The sequence below is a fragment of the Oncorhynchus tshawytscha genome, linkage group LG02 (assembly GCF_018296145.1).
Source record: "Oncorhynchus tshawytscha isolate Ot180627B linkage group LG02, Otsh_v2.0, whole genome shotgun sequence".
NCBI classification, from domain to species: domain Eukaryota; kingdom Metazoa; phylum Chordata; class Actinopteri; order Salmoniformes; family Salmonidae; genus Oncorhynchus; species Oncorhynchus tshawytscha.
The window spans coordinates 57073943-57091107 of NC_056430.1; the positions used below are offsets into that span (position 1 = coordinate 57073943).

Genomic DNA, 17165 nt, shown 5'->3' on the forward strand with positions numbered 1-17165 from the left:
TTAGATTGGAGTCATTCAAACTCACTTTACAATTACTCCACAAATGTCTTGATAACAAACTGTAGTTTTGGCAAGTCGGTTAAGGACATCTACTTTGTGCATGACACAAGTCATTTTTTCAACAATTGTTTACAGACAGATTATTTAACTTATAATTCACTGTATCACAGTCCCAGTGGATCAGAATTTTACATACACTAAGTTGACTGTGCCTTTAAACAGCTTGGAAAAGTCCAGAAAACAATATCATGGCCTTTAGAAGCTTCTGATAGGTTAATAGACATAATTTGAGTCAATTGGAGGTGTACCTGTGGATGTATTCAAGGCTTACCTTCAAACTCAGTGCCTCTTTGCTTGGCATCATGGAAAAATCAAAAGAAATAAGCCAAGACCTCAGAAAAAATCTGGTTCATCCTTGGAAACAATTTCCAAACGCCTGAAGGTACCACGTTCATCTGTACAAACAATAGTTCGCAAGTATAAACACCATGGGACCACGCAGCCATCATACCGCTCAGGAAGGAGACGCGTTCTGTCTCCTAGAGATGAACGTGCTTTGGTGTGAAAAGTGCAAATCAATCCCAGAACAACAGCAAAGGACCTTGTGACAATGCGAGGAAACAGGTACAACAGTTTCTATATCCACAGTAAAACAAGTCCTATATCGACATAACCTGTAAAGCCGCTCAGGAAGGAAGAAGTCACTGCTCCAAAACCGCCATAAAAAGCCAGACTACCTTTTGCAACTGCACATGGGGACAAAGATCTACTTTTTGGAGAAATGTCCTCTGGTCTGATGAAACAAAAATAGAACTGTTTGGCCAAAATGACCATCGTTATGTTAGGAGGAAATCCTGTAGAAAATTTGTGGGCAGAACTGAAAAAGCCCCTGCGAGCAAGGAGGCCTACAAAACCTGACTCAGTTACATCAGCTTTGTCAGGAGGAATGGGCCAATATTCACCCAATTTACAGTGTGAAGCTTGTGGAATTGTGAAAAACTGAGTTTAAATGTATTTGGCTGAGGTGTACGTAAACTTCCGACTTCAACTGTACATATCTTCTTCCATACTACTTTAGCTACTTCCATGTGATGAAGAATCGTATGCAATCTGTTCATTTTCATACCTACACTGAACAAAAATACAAACACAACACTTTCTATACGCACAAAAGTTTATTTCTCTCAAATGTTGTGCACAAATATGTTTACATCCCTGTTAGTGAGAATTTCTCTTTTTCCAAGATAATCCATCCACCTGACAGGTGTGGCATATCAAGAAGCTGAATAAACAGCATGATCATTACACAGGTGCACCTTGTGCTGGGGACAATAAATGGACAATCTCAAATCTGCAGTTTTATCACATAACACAATGCCACGGATGTCTCAAATTGAGGGAGCTTGCAATTTGCATGCTGACTGCAGGAATGTCCACCAGAGCTGTTGCCAGATAATTTAATGTTCATTTCTCTGTCATAAACCGCCTCCAACGTCATTGTAGAGAGTTTGTCAGTACATCCAACCGGCCTCACACCTGCAGACCATGTGCATGGCGTCGTGTCGGCGAGTGGTTTGCTGATGTCAACGTTGTGAACCAGAGTGCCCAATGGTGGTGGTGGGGTTATGGTACGGATAGGTATAAGCTACAGACAACACACACAATTGCATTTTTTCGATAGCAATTTGAACGCACAAAAATACCATGATGAAATCCTGAAGCCCATTATGAGGTACATTTTTTTTAAACAGATGCATATCTGTATTCCCAGTCATATGAAATCCATAGATCCGGGCCTAATTAATTCATTTCAATTGATTGATTTCTTCATATGAACTGTAACTCAGTAAAATCTTTGCAATTGTTCCAAGTTGCGTTCATATTTTCATTCAGTATAGTAGGCTAGGTATTTTTCTTTTGTCAATTGTGCTATAATTGCTTGATTACTGCTCCAGTATTTAACATCCAATTACATATTATACTATATGCAATTCACAACTTATACCATTATATAATGTAGAATTCCACCACCCATATAGACACTGTATCAGTCCATTCAGTGCAGTGGATTAACAGGGGAATAATAAAGTGCACTGAATGTTTTTCTTAATGCATAATTACAGTGTATTTGTTGTGGTGTGACCTGTGAGAATAGGGGGCCTGGTAGTATGGGCACTGCTGTGTTAGTTAGGTAGTAGTGGGGCACACTTCGGCATCTTTGTACCTGCACACATGCACTTACAGAAGGAGGCTACTGAAACACACTTCTAGAGTTCTGCACTGGATCACTGGATCAAGATCACAATGCATAAGGGTCTCTCTCAGCTGGATATGGGCTCTTAGCGAGGTCCTGATCTCTCCATCTTCGTGTCTGTCTTAATAAACCTCTGTCTACCCCTTAATTTGCTCGAACTAAATCAAATCAAATTTTATTTGTCACATGCGCCAAATACAGGTGTAGACCATACAGTGAAATGCTTACTAAACCAACAATGCAGTCAAGTAAAAATTAGAAAAATAACAAATAATTAAAGAGCATCAGAAAATAACAGAAGAGAGGCTATTTACAGGGGGTTCGTCAAGATAATATGTACACTACTGTTCAAAAGTTTGGGGTCACTTAGAAATGTCCTTGTTTTTGAAAAAAAAAACATTTTTTGATTTGATTAGCTGATCACCATGTGATTAGCTGGTCAGGAGTCTTATGGCTTCGGGGTAGAAGCTGTTAAGAAGCCTTTTGGACCTAGACTTGGCTCTCCGGTACCGCTTGCCGTGCGGTAGCAGAGAGAACAGTCTATGACTAGGTTGGCTGGAGTCAGTGACAATTTTTAGGGCCTTCCTCTGACACCGCTTGGTATAGAGATCCTGGATGGCAGGATGCTTGGCCCAATTGATGTACTGGGCCATATGCACTAAATCCCTTTTATTTATATAGCCCTTCGTACATCAGCTGATATCTCAAAGTGCAGTACAGAAACCCAGCCTAAAACCCCAAACAACAAGCAATGCAGGTGTAGAAGCACGGTGGCAAGGAAAAACTCTCTAGAAAGGCCAAACCCTAGGAAGAAACCTAGAGAGGAACCAGGCTATGTGGGGTGGCCAGTCCTCTTCTGTCTGTGCCGGGTGGAGATTATAACAGAACATGGCCAAGATGTTCAAATGTTCATAAATGACCAGCATGGTCAAATAATAATAATCACAGGCAGAACAGTTGAAACTGGAACAGCAGCACGGCCAGGTGGACTGGGGACAGCAAGGAGTCATCATGTCAGGTAGTCCTGAGGCATGGTCCTAGGGCTCAGGTCCTCCGAGAGAGAGAGAAAGAAAGAGAGAATTAGAGAGAGCATACTTAAATTCACACAGGACACCGGATGGGACAGGAGAAGTACTCCAGATATAACAAACTGACCTTAACTAGCACCCCGACACATAAACTACTGCAGCATAAATGCTGGAGGCTGAGACAGGAGGGTCAGGAGACACCATCCGGTGGCCCCATCCGATGACACCCCTGGACAGGGCCAAACAGGAAGGATATAATCCCACCCACTTTGCCAAAGCACAGCCCCCACACCACTAGAGGGATATCTTCAACCACCAACTTACCATCCTGAGACAAGGCTGAGCATAGCCCACAAAGATCTCCGCCACGGCACAACCCAAGGGGGGGCGCCAACCCAGACAGGAAGATCACATCAGTGACTCAACCCACTCAAGTGACGCACCCCTCCTAGGGATGGTATAAAAGAGCCCTAGTAAGCCAGTGACTCAGCCCCTGTAATAGGGTTAGAGGCAGAGAATCCCAGTGGAAAGAGGTGAACCGGCCAGGCAGAGACCGCAAGGGCGGTTCGTTGCTCCAGAGCCTTTCCGTTCACCTCCACACTCCTGGGCCAGACTACACTCAATCATATGACCCACTGAAGAGAGTCTTCAGTAAAGACTTAAAGGTTGGGACCGAGTTTGCGTCTCTCACATGGGTAGGCAGACCATTCCATAAAAATGGAGCTCTATAGGAGAAAGCCCTGCCTCCAGCTGTTTGCTTAGAAATTCTAGGGACAATTAGGAGGCCTGCGTCTTGTGACCGTAGCGTACGTGTAGGTATGTACGGCAGGACCAAATCAGAGAGATAGGTAGGAGCAAGCCCATGTAATGCTTTGTAGGTTAGCAATAAAACCTTTAAATCAGGCTAGCACTGGAGTAATATGATCAAATATTTTGGTTCTAGTCAGGATTCTAGCAGCCGTATTTATCACTAACTGAAGTTTATTTAGTGCTTTATCCGGGTAGCTGGAAAGTAGAGCATTGTAGTAGTCTAACCTAGAAGTGACAAAAGCATGGATTAATTTTTCTGCATCATTTTTGGACAGAAAGTTTCAGATTTTTGCAATGTTACGTAGATGGAAAAAAGCTGTCCTTGAAACAGTCTTGATATGTTCTTCAAAAGAGAGATCAGGGTCCAGAGTAACGCCGAGGTCCTTCACAGTTTTATTTGAGATGACTCTACAACCATTAAGATTGATTGTCAGATTCAACAGAAGATCTCTTTGTTTCTTGGGACCTAGAACAAGCATCTCTGTTTTGTCCGAGTTTAAAAGTATAAAGTTTGCAGCCATCCACTTCCTTATGTCTGAAACACATTCTTCTAGCGAGGGCAATTTTGGGGCTTCACTATGTTTCATTGAAATGTACAGCTGTGTGTCATCCGCATAGCAGTGAAAGTTAACATTATGTTTTCGAATGACATCCCCAAGAGGTAAAATATATAGTGAAAACAATAGTGGTCCTAAAACGGAACCTTGAGGAACACCGAAATTTACAGTTGATTTGTCAGAGGACAAACCATTCACAGAGACAAACTGATATCTTTCCGACAGATAAGATCTAAACCAGGCCAGAACTTGTCCGTTGTAGACCAATTTGGGTTTCCAAACTCTCCAAAAGAATGTGGTGATCGATGGTATCAAAAGCAGCACTAAGGTCTAGGAGCGCGAGGACAGATGCAGAGCCTCGGTCTGATGTGATTAAAAGGTAATTTACCACCTTCACAAGTGCAGTCTCAGTGCTATGATGGGATCTAAAACCAGACTGAAGCATTTCGTATACATTGTTTGTCTTCAGGAAGGCAGTGAGTTGCTGTGCAACAGCCTTTTCTAACATTTTTGAGAGGAATGGAAGATTCGATATAGGCCGATTAGTTTTTAAAATATTTTCTGGGTCAAGGTTTGGCTTTTTCAAGAGAGGCTTTATTACTGCCACTTTTAGTGAGTTTGGTACACATCCGGTGGATAGAGAGCCGTTTATTATGTTCAACATAGGAGGGCCAAGCACAGGAAGCAGCTCTTTCAGTAGTTTAGTTGGAATAGGGTCCAGTATGCAGCTTGAAGGTTTAGAGGCCATGATTATTTTCATCATTGTGTCAAGAGATATAGTACTAAAACACTTGAGTGTCTCTCTTGATCCTAGGTCCTGGCAGAGTTGTGCAGACTCAGGACAACTGAGCTTTGAAGGAATACGCAGATTTAAAGAGGAGTCCGTAATTTGCTTTCTAATGATCATGATCTTTTCCTCAAAGAAGTTCATGAATTTATTACTGCTGAAGTGAAAGCCATCCTCTCTTTGGGGAATGCTGCTTTTTAGTTAGCTTTGCGACAGTATCAAAAGGGAATTTCAGATTGTTCTTATTTTCCTCAATTAAGTTGGAAAAATAGGATGACCGAGCAGCAGTAAGGGCTCTTCGATACTGCACGGTACTGTCTTTCCAAGCTAGTCGGAAGACTTCCAGTTTGGTGTGGCACCATTTCCGTTCCAATTTTCTGGAAGCTTGCTTCAGAGCTCGGGTATTTTCTGTATACCAGGGAGCTAGTTTCTTATGAGAAATGTTTTTAGTTTTTAGGGGTGCAACTGCATCTAGGGTATTGTGCAAGGTTAAATTGAGTTCCTCAGTTAGGTGGTTAACTGATTTTTGTCCTCTGGCGTCCTTGGGTAGACAGAGGGAGTCTGGAAGGACATCAAGGAATCTTTGTGTTGTCTGTGAATTTATAGCACGACTTTGGATGTTCCTTGGTTGGGGTCTGAGCAGATTATTTGTTGCAATTGCAAACGTAATAAAATGGTGGTCCGATAGTCCAGGATTATGAGGAAAAACATTAAGATCCACAACATTTATTCCATGGGACAAAACTAGGTCCAGAGTATGACTGTGACAGTGAGTAGGTCCAGAGACATGTTGGACAAAACCCACTGAGTCAATGATGGCTCCGAAAGCCTTTTGGAGTGGGTCTGTGGACTACCCTCTGTAGAGCCTTGTGGTCGGAGGCCGAGCAGTTGCCATACAAGGCAGTGATGCAACCATGCTCTCGATGGTGCAGCTGTAGAACTTTTTGAGGATTTGAGGACCCATGCTAAATCTTTTCAGTCTCCTGAGGGGGAATAGGCTTTGTCGTACTCTGTCGGGTCCTCTTCACGACTGTTAATTGGTGACAGATTTTTGTGTAAACATTCTACATTTCTTGCAAATATTCAGCACCTCATCTGTAGCCAAATAAACTGCATGCTTTCTCGACAAGTCGTAGTGGGAGGACCACACAACATATCATCAAGTTTACTCGATATGATGGTTAAAATCAATATTTGTGCATAAAAGCGTTTCCACCAACATTTCTCAAATAATTCATTTTACCGACACAAAAAGATCCCACCTTGTCTAGCGTCTTTTTGTTTTGTTGACATTTGAAAAAATTAGAGTAGGATGGAAACCTGATTACTTTCCATCTCACTTTATTCTGCTGTATCCCTCCTTTCTTTATATCGCTCTCTTGCTATCTATGAATTTAGTCTGTTGGCTTTGACATCCATTTTCATATCAGAGAGCTTGCCGGCTCATGTCAATTGGCATTGGTTTAATGTTTCCTTCACTCAAACTTCACTGCCAAGTAGGAAAAGCACATGGCACAGTTGTCTTTGATGTGATGTCTGTCTACGCTGTCTGAGGAAGTTGTTCCCATTGGGCATTCACAAATTGACCAAAATGAGGCCAATGAATGACTCCTATTCAAGGTACAATTATCTGAGCGATAACGATAAATTTCACCTGGACACCTCTCTCAGGACTGAAGAAGAGAAGTTTCTTTTATAATGCTTGTTTTGAATTGACAGCATGCCTTTCACACATTAGTCCTGTGTGCAGCCGTCTATTAGGATAGGAATTACTCCTCTGTACCTCCGCCATCTGATTGGTGTCAACTTTTTTATCGCAGGAATGTGCTGGTGGTAAAGTACTCTCGATGACCTGTTTTGTTCTGTGTTCTCTCGTTGCGGTGCAGTGTGAAGCCTGCCTAAACTCAGCCCCGAGAGGTCCGGCTCCCAGACCAGCACCCTAAACATGAGACAGCTGTGTGTCTGTGTGTCTGTCCTGCTAGCCTTGGCCACCATGGCTGTGGCTAGGCCTAAAGAAGGTTAGCCGAGTCCAACTGTGAAGTAATAAAAAGACCATGAATGGATTGCAGTTCAGCCCACATTCAATTGCTTCTTGCATTTTATATTTTATTCCAAGAATACATAATAATGAGAACTGGCGTTGCAAGGAAGTTAATTAAATTAATACAAAACTACTGTTTAATTGTCTGCTTATGCCGTAGCTAATGTGATATTCATGATTTCCCACTCTGGCTTCACACATTCTCACTTCGCCTAAACCAGGACCGGAGCAGAAGTGCAAGTCTGGCCCAGTGGACCTCATATTCATTATTGACAGCTCTCGAAGTGTGCGGCCCCACGAGTTTGAGACCATGCGCAAGTTTATGATTGACATCATCCACACGCTGGACATGGAGGCGAATGCCACCCGAGTGGGCGTGGTGCAGTACTCCAGCCAGGTCCACAACCTCTTATCAACTTCACAATTTATCCTTTTGTTTATACACATTAGTGAAGAACTACGCTTGGAAAGGGAAGATCATTCTTGATGAATTCTTAGCTTGGCTTCCCTTTCCAGTTGTAGTTCTTGTAAAGGCTAAATGCCACTGGTGAAGACTCAGTTGCACCTAAATAGAGATAGCTAGACATGCAAACCCTGCATATGAAGAGGTGACTGATGCTTTGCATATTTCTATGACTCTAGGTCCAGAATGAATTCTCTCTCAAGACCCATGGCAAGCTGCAGGGCATGGTGAAAGGCATCAATGAGATCGTCCCCCTGGCGCAGGGCACCATGACGGGCCTGGCCATCAAGTACGTCATGAACCATGCCTTCACGGCAGCCGAGGGCGACCGACCCAAGGTGCCCAATGTGGCCGTCATCGTAACGGACGGGCGGCCCCAGGACCGCGTGGTGGAGGTAGCAGCCGAGGCTCGAGACAAGGGAATCGAGATCTATGCTGTGGGCGTTGCTCGGGCGGATTTGACCTCGCTGCGTGCTATGGCGTCGCCGCCCATTGAGGACCATGTCTTCCTGGTGGAGTCTTTTGACCTGATCTACCAGTTTGGCCTGCAGTTCCAGGACAAGCTCTGCGGTGGGTTGGGTCGATAAGCGATATTATCGAATTATTGTCAAAGTTTGGACACACCTACTCATTCAAGGGTTTTTCTTTATTTTTTACTGTTTTCTACATTGTAGAAAAATTGTGAAAAAATCAATACTGTGAAATAAATCAAAATATATTTTAGATTTGAAGAATAGATTCTTCAAAGCAGCCACCCTTTACCTTGATGACAGCTTTGCACACTCTTGGCATTCTCTCAACCAGCTTCATGAGGAATGCTTTTCCAACAGTCTTGAAGGCTCTCCCACATGCTGGGCATTTGTTGGCTGCTTTTCCTTCACTCAACAGTCAAACTCATCCCAAACCATCTAAATTGGGTTGAGGTCAGGTGATTGTGGAGGCCAGGTCATCTGATGCAACACTCCATCACTCTCCGTCTTGGTCAAATAGCCCTTACACAGCCTGGAGGGGTGTTGGGTCATTGTCCTGTTGAAAAACAAATGATAGTGGGACTAAGTCCAAACCAGATGGAATGACGTGTCGCTGCAGAATGCTGTGGTAGCCATGCTGGTTAAGTGTGCCTTGAATTCTAAATAAATCACTGACAGTGTCACCAGCAAAGCACCCCCACACCATCACACCTTCTCCTCCATGCTTCACGGTGGGAACCACATATGCGGAGATCATCCGTTCACCTACTCTGCATCTCACAAAGACACGGTGGTTGGAACCAAAAATCTCAAATTTGGACTCATCAGATCAAAGGACAAATTTTCCATTGCTCGTGTTTCTTGGCCCAAACAAGTCTCTTCTTCTTCTTGGTGTCCTTTAGTAGTGGTTTTATTGCAGCAATTCGACCATGAAGGCCTGATTCACGCGGTGTCTTTTACTTGAACTCTGAAGAATTAATTTGGGCTGCAATATGAGGTGAGCTGTTCTTGCAATAATATAGACGTAGCCCTATTTGGTAAAAGACTGTATACCACCCCTACCTTGTCACAACACATCTGATTGGCTCAAACGCATTAAGATGGAAAGAAATTCCACAAGGCACACCTGTTAATTTAAATGCATTCCAGGTGACTACCTCCTGAAGCTGGTTGAGAAAATGCCAAGAGTGTGCAATGCTGTCGCAAAGGGTGGCTACTTTGAAGAATCTGAAATATAAAATATATTTTGATTTGTTTAAAAAAATAGATATTACTGCATGATTCCATGTGTTGTTTTGATGTCTTCACTATTATTCTATAATGTAGAAAATAGTAAAAAATAAAATAAAACTTGAATGAGTAGGTGTGACCAAACTTTTGAATGGTACTGTGTATGTTCAGCGATATGCACAATAAGCAATTATCAACATTACTCAGTTTCCATGATAAATCAAAGTTATTGTTCCAACCGTAGTATCCCACTTTACAAATCCCACTTTACTGTTGCTGAAGTGTGTCAAGATTGCCAGTGTCCACAAAGGTTTGTATTCGTGCTTGAGACTTTCAAAGCTTGTAAAATGTTCCCGAGTGGCGCAGCAGTCTAAGGCATTGCATCTCAGTGCTAGAGGTGTCACTACAGACCCTGGTTCGAATCCAGGCTGTATCACAACTGGCCGTGATTGGGAGTCCCATAGGGCGGCGCACAATTGACCCAGCGTTGTTAGGGTTTGGCTGGGGTAGGCCGTCATTGTAAATAAGTTGTTCTTTATTTAACTAGGTAAGTCTGTTAAGGTTAAATAAATTAAATAAAAAATATACTCGAGTCAGAATAAGGCTCTGTGGGATTTTTAGCTCTTGCTATTAGTTGTATCCTTGGCAGCACAATATCAAGCATCTAATTCTCACAAGAGCATCACTAGCTTTTGGGAACTTGGCATTTCCTAATGCCAATATGATGAGAGTGATTAAAGGTTGAATTGTTGCTTGTCTGCTGGGGTTCCAGGGATGGATCTGTGCCTGGAGTCTGACCATGGCTGTGAGCACCTCTGTGAGAGCTCCCCTCGTTCTTTCCACTGCCTGTGTCTGCCAGGGTACACTCTCAACGAGGATGGCAAGACCTGTAAAGGTATAGGCTGTCAATGGGGCTAGAAATGAGCCAACTTAATCATTTTGTATTATTATTAATGAGCTATACACTGAATATACCTAATATTGAGTTGCACTCCTCCCACACACACACACTTTTGCCCTCAGAACAGCCTACATTCTTGGGGGCATAGACTCTACAAGGTGTCAAAAGTGATCCACAGGGATTCTGGCCTATGTTGACTCCAATGCTTCTCACAGTTGAGTCAAGTTGGCTGGATGTCCTTTGGGTGGTGGACCATTCTTCATACACACGGGAAACTGTTGAGCATCCCAGCAGCATTGCAGTTCTTGACACAAACCAGTGCGCCTGGCACCTACCATACCCTGTTCAATGGCACTTAAATATTTTCTCTTGCCCATTCACCCTTTGAATGGCACACATAGTCAATCCATGTCTCAATTGTCTCAAGACTTAAAAATCCTTCTTTAACCTGTCTCCTCCCCTTCAGCTTCAATGTTTGAAGTGGATTTAACAAGTGACATCAATAAGGTATCATAGACTGACCAGGTAAAAGCTATGTCATGGAAAGAGCAGGTGTTCTTAATATTTTGTATACTCAGTATATATGTCAGTCAAGTGCATGTAACTGGGTAAGCTGTAACTGGGTCTGGTTCTTGTATATATCAATGGGAAATGAGTCAGAAATCGTGAGCATGTAGGATAGGTCAAGTTAAGTTTCAGCAGTTACTGACTTAACAGCAACTGTGATTTTTGTCTCTTTGTATGATACAGCCATAGACCTGTGTGCTGGGGGGAAGCATGACTGTGAGCAGATCTGTATCCCCTCCCCTGGAACCTTCACCTGCGGCTGCAACACCGGCTACACGCTCAACGACGACAAGAAGACCTGCACAAGTTAGCGACGCCATCGGCAGGCCAAACAATACAATACACTAAAAGCAACATCCCGATGGAAATATATAGACCAAAATATACATACATGCATTCACACACAGGCTGGCCCCCGCCCACACACACATGCACACACTCTCTCTCACACACACACTTAAAGCACTCAGAGAAGATATTAGACATTTCATCAGCTTTCACTAGGTACTGTAGGATGCAATTTATGTGTTTACAACCGAGTGAGGACTGAAAGTTAGGAGATGTCTTGATTCAGCTCAGGCTCTAGAGAACCATAAGTCAATGTTCCTGGCTACAGCTTTTCTGTGTTGCAATGCAAAAAAATGCACCTTGCTGAGAAAGAAAGCTGTGAGCTTAGATTTAATAGGATGTTATAGACCTCCATATGCAAAAGAAGAATCTCTGGATTCTCTGGCTAAACTACAGCGTGGTTGTGGGGGGAGAAATGGTTCTCATGGGCGATTTTAAACTGGGACTGGTTCTCTCCAAACTCAGAGGCCACAAGAGGACTGTGCAAAACATTGCATTTTACCTAATTGATAAATGCAGTCACAAGACCCAATCCAAAATGCATCTCCAAGTCAACACTTATTGATGTTATTCTAAATAACAATTCACATAAGTACTTGGCCGTTGGCATTTTCCCTAATGATTTAAGAGATTATTATGCAGTTGCTTGCATTAGAGACCCTAAAATCCCTAAACTGCCCCCTCGGTACATGGTCAAACAACATTTTAAGCAGTTCTGTAAGCAGGCATTCCTGCATGAACTTTACGCATGCAACTGGGATAGGATTGCTGTTTTTGCCAGACAGAGGAGGCATTCTCCTATTTTCATTCCATGTTTTCTAGTATCTGTGATAAACATGCCCCTCTCAAAAAGTACTGGGTAACAATCCCTTGTTTACAGAGGAATTATCTGATTTGATCCAAAAACAAAATACACAAATGGGCTAAAGCCAAAAAGGGTAACTCCCAGGCTGAATGGCAGTTATTCAGGGCACTGAGAAAGAAGTACACCTTGTTAATACGGAAATGGAAATCTAACTTCTATTACGAATCTACCAAGGCAAACCTCAACAACCTGACAAAATTATGGAAAACCATTAAGTGACAGACAAGAATCAACTGCTTGATATTTTTTACAAGCATTTTGCTAAGGCTGGGCATTTATTTGATAATGAACTCCATCCTAACATCTCGAATGAGGCTGTGAATGAAACTGCCGCCTGCCGGCCTACGGTTCATCCATTTCATTATACCGAGATTGAGTTTTCAGAAGTTGTAAAGGCACTCAAATCTATTGATATTAAGTAGCTAGAATTGAACCCTTATTTTAAAAAAAATTGCTGCCCCTCTCACTCATATATTAACATCTTTCATTGGTGAATAATACGATTCCAAAAGTCTGGAACGCACGTTTACATAAGGTTGGAGATCCGTCCCAGTTGGATAACTATCGTCCCATATCAAAACTGTCTGCACTGGAAAAGGTTTTGGACAACCTGGTGAACTGACAGTTGAAAAGACTTTCTTTATAAGTTCTCAATTCCAATCAGTTTTAGAGCCAAGCATAGTACCATTACTGCGGTAACTAAAGTTATAGGTGATATTCTAGATGCTCAGGACAAGAAACATCACTTTCACTTTTTACTGAATTATCAAAGGCTTTCGACACTGACCTTGCCCTGCTGTTGTGTAGACAAAAACATTTTGGTTTAAGTGTTGAAGAATTGGATTGGTTCTAACACTACTTTTGTGGCAGAACAGTGTTTAGCACAGCAGGGAATGAAATCTGCGTTTCGAAGGCTTACGGAAGGAGTTCCCCAGGGCTCAATTTTAGGTCTGATCCTTTTTACACTGTATATAACTTATATATGGAAGACTGTTGACTTTGCAAATCTCCATCTGTATGCTGATGACACTATTTATTCTAGCACATGTAATATTGAGAAGGCTTTTCAGGATAGTTGGCTTTTGATGCTGTTCAAAATCAACTTTCCGAATTGAAACTGGTGCTTAACGCAAACTAAATATATGATTTTCTCTTCTCTGAAAGTAGATAGGAGTCACTTGAAGAGTTTAACTCTAAAAGGCCAGCAAATTAATAGGGTCACCTCCTATACATTTCTTGGGATTTGGTTAGATGAAAGCTGAATTTTAAACAGCACATTGATATGCTGAAGAAACTGAAATTGAAATGTGTTTTTATTTTAGGAACTAATCTTGTTTTTCAATGTCAGTCAGAAAGGATCTTATTCAAAGCACTTTTACATCAGTGGTGGATTATGGTGATGTTGTCTATCTGCAGGTCTCAGCAAGTACCTTAAACCAGTTAAATGTAATTAAGAATGGGTTGCACCAACATCGATTAGAAGTAATCTAGGTTTTGTAAATCTAGGATTATAATTAATCAGAGCTGTGTTGCACCACTTAATTGTAAATCTGGATCAGTAAATCTATAAATAACGGTTTTAAACTATGATTAGTGACATGTTACACCAATATGAGGTATTTTGTGAGTTGAAACAAATGAGGCCACAAAGTTGCTGTTTCTTGATAAAACAATAACAATGTAATGTTAGAACTACTGCAACTCCATCGTGAAAGGTTCTCAGGGGTTGGCTGATTTGAAATAAAATCCATTATTTGCCAGTACTAGACAGAAAACGAATTTGTTAGCTAACTTTAGCTCGCTAGTTTATAAATTAAAAGCGGAAGCCAAAAAGGATGCGGCAGAGGAGAGGGGGGGGGGCTATTTCAAACTGGAGCCGGAGGAGGGCCTACGTCCAAGGGAATTAATCCTATCGCCCAGAAGACATGCGAGATGATTCCCAAGCAAGTTTGCCCCTCTCCATAACCCCTATGATGACGACAGAGAACTTGTCCCAACAATATTTAGTAAGCATAAATAACTGGTAAATATCAATGCCTATAATGCACATTAAAACTAATGTTAATGCTACTTCACTACAATGTTACCATTATCAGGCCCGTTATAGCATGTTGCATAACATCATTCATACCAAGGCTGGGCATATCATAAACTCCAATTCAATTGTTGCACAAAATGGGCACGTAAATAGCCTACTAATAATGAGTTAATTATCATAAAACACTACAGGATTCAACCTGTTTCTAATTATTCTCTGAGGAACTCTGTCGTTTTAGTCTCTTCACAGTAGATATGCTGCCATTTGATCAGTTAAACCCCTCAAGTGGCAGTTTAGAATGAATCGGCAATCTAAGTTTATATAATTTTTTTAATTAATTGAGCAACAGGCTTAAAATTAATCTAGGTGTAAACTTAGATTAGAGGAAGGATTTAATTTAACTACGATTTGTTTAAAATTTGGTGCAACAAGAAATAGATAAACCTTGATTTAACCCAGTTTAAAAGTTAATCCATGTTGGTTCAATACACCCTAAATGTAATTGAAAATGTAATCTACTGGAATGACTCAATAGGCGTGGCTGGTAGGTGACTGGTAGGAAGGCAATGAGGAGGAACAATGACAGGGACACAGCTTAACCTAGGCTAGCATATTTATTCAAAATAAAAGGTTCACAAATCTGGTTCTCAAACATTAACAAAAAACAAAACTCTCCCACTTAACTGAACCTAGTGATAGCCTTAACTGCCGGGCTGCTACCCAGCTTACCAGCTTCACTTGTAGACCGGTCACTTCTTCCTGTGGAGAACACAATGTCCAGGGCTTCAAACAAATGTCCATAGAGCTCAGCCTCTGGCATTCAGGCCCTGTGCTAAACTAAAGCAGCCACTTAAATTTCCCCAGGTGCATTGCAGCCTAACGAGGCAGAGTGACCTCAGGTGTGGTCGTAGCCCTGTAGCCTAGCTTGCTGCCGCCAACATTGCGGGTTGTGGGACGTGGCTGACACTCAAAACAGTGGCTTTCCCCGGCCACATAACTGGGACACACTAAGTAATCCCCAAAAGTAATTGTTTATCATGAAAGGGCCATAAAGGATAACTAGCAGTGGTATAAAGTACTTAAGTAGCACTTTAAAGTAATTTTTCTTATGTAGTTTGGGGTCTCTCTTTTTTACTTTACTATTTATATTTGTGGCAACTTTTACTTTTACTTCACTACATTTCTAAATAAAATAATGTACTTTTTACTCCATACATTTTCCCTGACACCCAAAAGTACTGATAATTTGACAGGAAAATGGTCCAATTCATACACTGGTCATCCCTACTGCCTCTGATCTGGCGGACTCACTAAACACAAATGCTTGGTTTGTAAATGGTGTCCGAGTTATGGAGTGCGCCCCTGGCAATCCGTATATAAATAAAAAACAAGAAAACGGTGTCGTCAGGTTTGCTTAACATAAGGAATTTGAAATTATTTATACTTATACTTTTACTTTTCATACTTAAAACCAAATACTTTTAGACATTTACCCAAGTAGTATTTTACTGGGTAACTTTCACCTGAGTCATTTCCTATTAAGGTATCTTTACTTTACCTCAAGTATGACACTTGAGTATTTCTTCCACCACTGATAACTAGTAATGCTGCATACTCCAAGAAAGGTTAAAATCTCACCTTTCGGGTAAAAAATTTAATAAATTGCTGAGGTATAGTCACGTTTGAGGACACAAGCTCAAGTACACAGTAAAAATATTATTTTTTTTAAAAATATGAAATAATTTATGATGTATTTCCTATTCAACAAAACAGTATGAATAAGCCTTGAAATGACTTATAATCTTTCTAAATGTACAGTTGAAGTCGAAGATAACATACACTTAGTCATTTTGGCAAGTCAATTAGAACATCTACTTTGTGCATGACACAAGTAATTTTTCCAACAATTGTTTACAGACAGATTATTTCACTTATAATTCACTGTATCACAATTCCAGTGGGTCAGAAGTTTACATACACCAAGTTGACTGTGCCTTTAAACAGATTGGAAAATTCCAGAAAATTATATCATGGCTTTAGAAGCTTCTGATAGGCTAATTGACATCATTTGAGTCAATTGGAAGTGTACCTGTGGATGTATTTCAATGCCTACCTTCAAACTCAGTGCCTCTTTGATTGACATCATGGGAAAATCAAAAGAAATCAGCCAAGACCTCAGAAAAAAATTGTAGACCTCCACAGTCTGGTTCATTCAACTGTATGTGTATATATGTGTCATAAGGATAATTAATGATATACAATTGTATTTGTCACATGCACCTACTACAACAGGTGTAGTAGACCTTACAGTGAAATATTTACTTACACTTATTTTTCTAAACTGCATTGTTGGTTAAAGTTAAAAATAAAGTAACAAGTAATTAAAGAGCAGCAGTAGTATAACAATAGCGAGGCAATATACAGGGGGTACCAGTACAGAGTCAGTGTGCGGGGGCACCGGTTAGTTGTAGTAATACAGTATGTACATGTAGAGTTATAATGACTATGCATTGATGATAAACAGAGAGTAGCAGTAGTGTAAGGGGGGGGTGGGGTCAATGTAAATAGTCGGGTTGGTGTTTGATTAGCTGTTCAGGAGTTTTATGGCTTGGGGGTAGAAGCTTTTAAGAAGTCTTTTGGACCTAGACTTGTCGCTCAGGTACCGATTGCCGTGCAGTAGCAGAGAGAAAAGTCTATGACTACGGGGGTGGAGTTTTTGACAATTTTTAGGGCCTTCCTCTGACACTGCCTGGTATAGAGATCCTGGATGGCAGGAAGCTTGGCCCCAGTGATGTACTGGGCCGTA

The 17165-nt window shown here is 41.4% G+C and overlaps 1 protein-coding gene across 2 annotated transcripts in view; it reads left to right on the plus strand.

Moving 5' to 3' along the window:
- Nucleotides 1-17165, plus strand: part of matn4 (matrilin 4) — a 39923-nt gene that overhangs the window by 2823 nt on the left and 19935 nt on the right. For both annotated transcript variants that reach the window (XM_024444314.2, XM_024444324.2), the window contains exons 2-6: nucleotides 7323-7454; nucleotides 7699-7874; nucleotides 8120-8510; nucleotides 10413-10535; nucleotides 11292-11414. In XM_024444314.2, the coding sequence (XP_024300082.1) occupies nucleotides 7382-7454; nucleotides 7699-7874; nucleotides 8120-8510; nucleotides 10413-10535; nucleotides 11292-11414 (886 nt within the window). In that variant the 5' untranslated portion in view covers nucleotides 7323-7381. The remainder of the gene's footprint in view (nucleotides 1-7322; nucleotides 7455-7698; nucleotides 7875-8119; nucleotides 8511-10412; nucleotides 10536-11291; nucleotides 11415-17165) is intronic.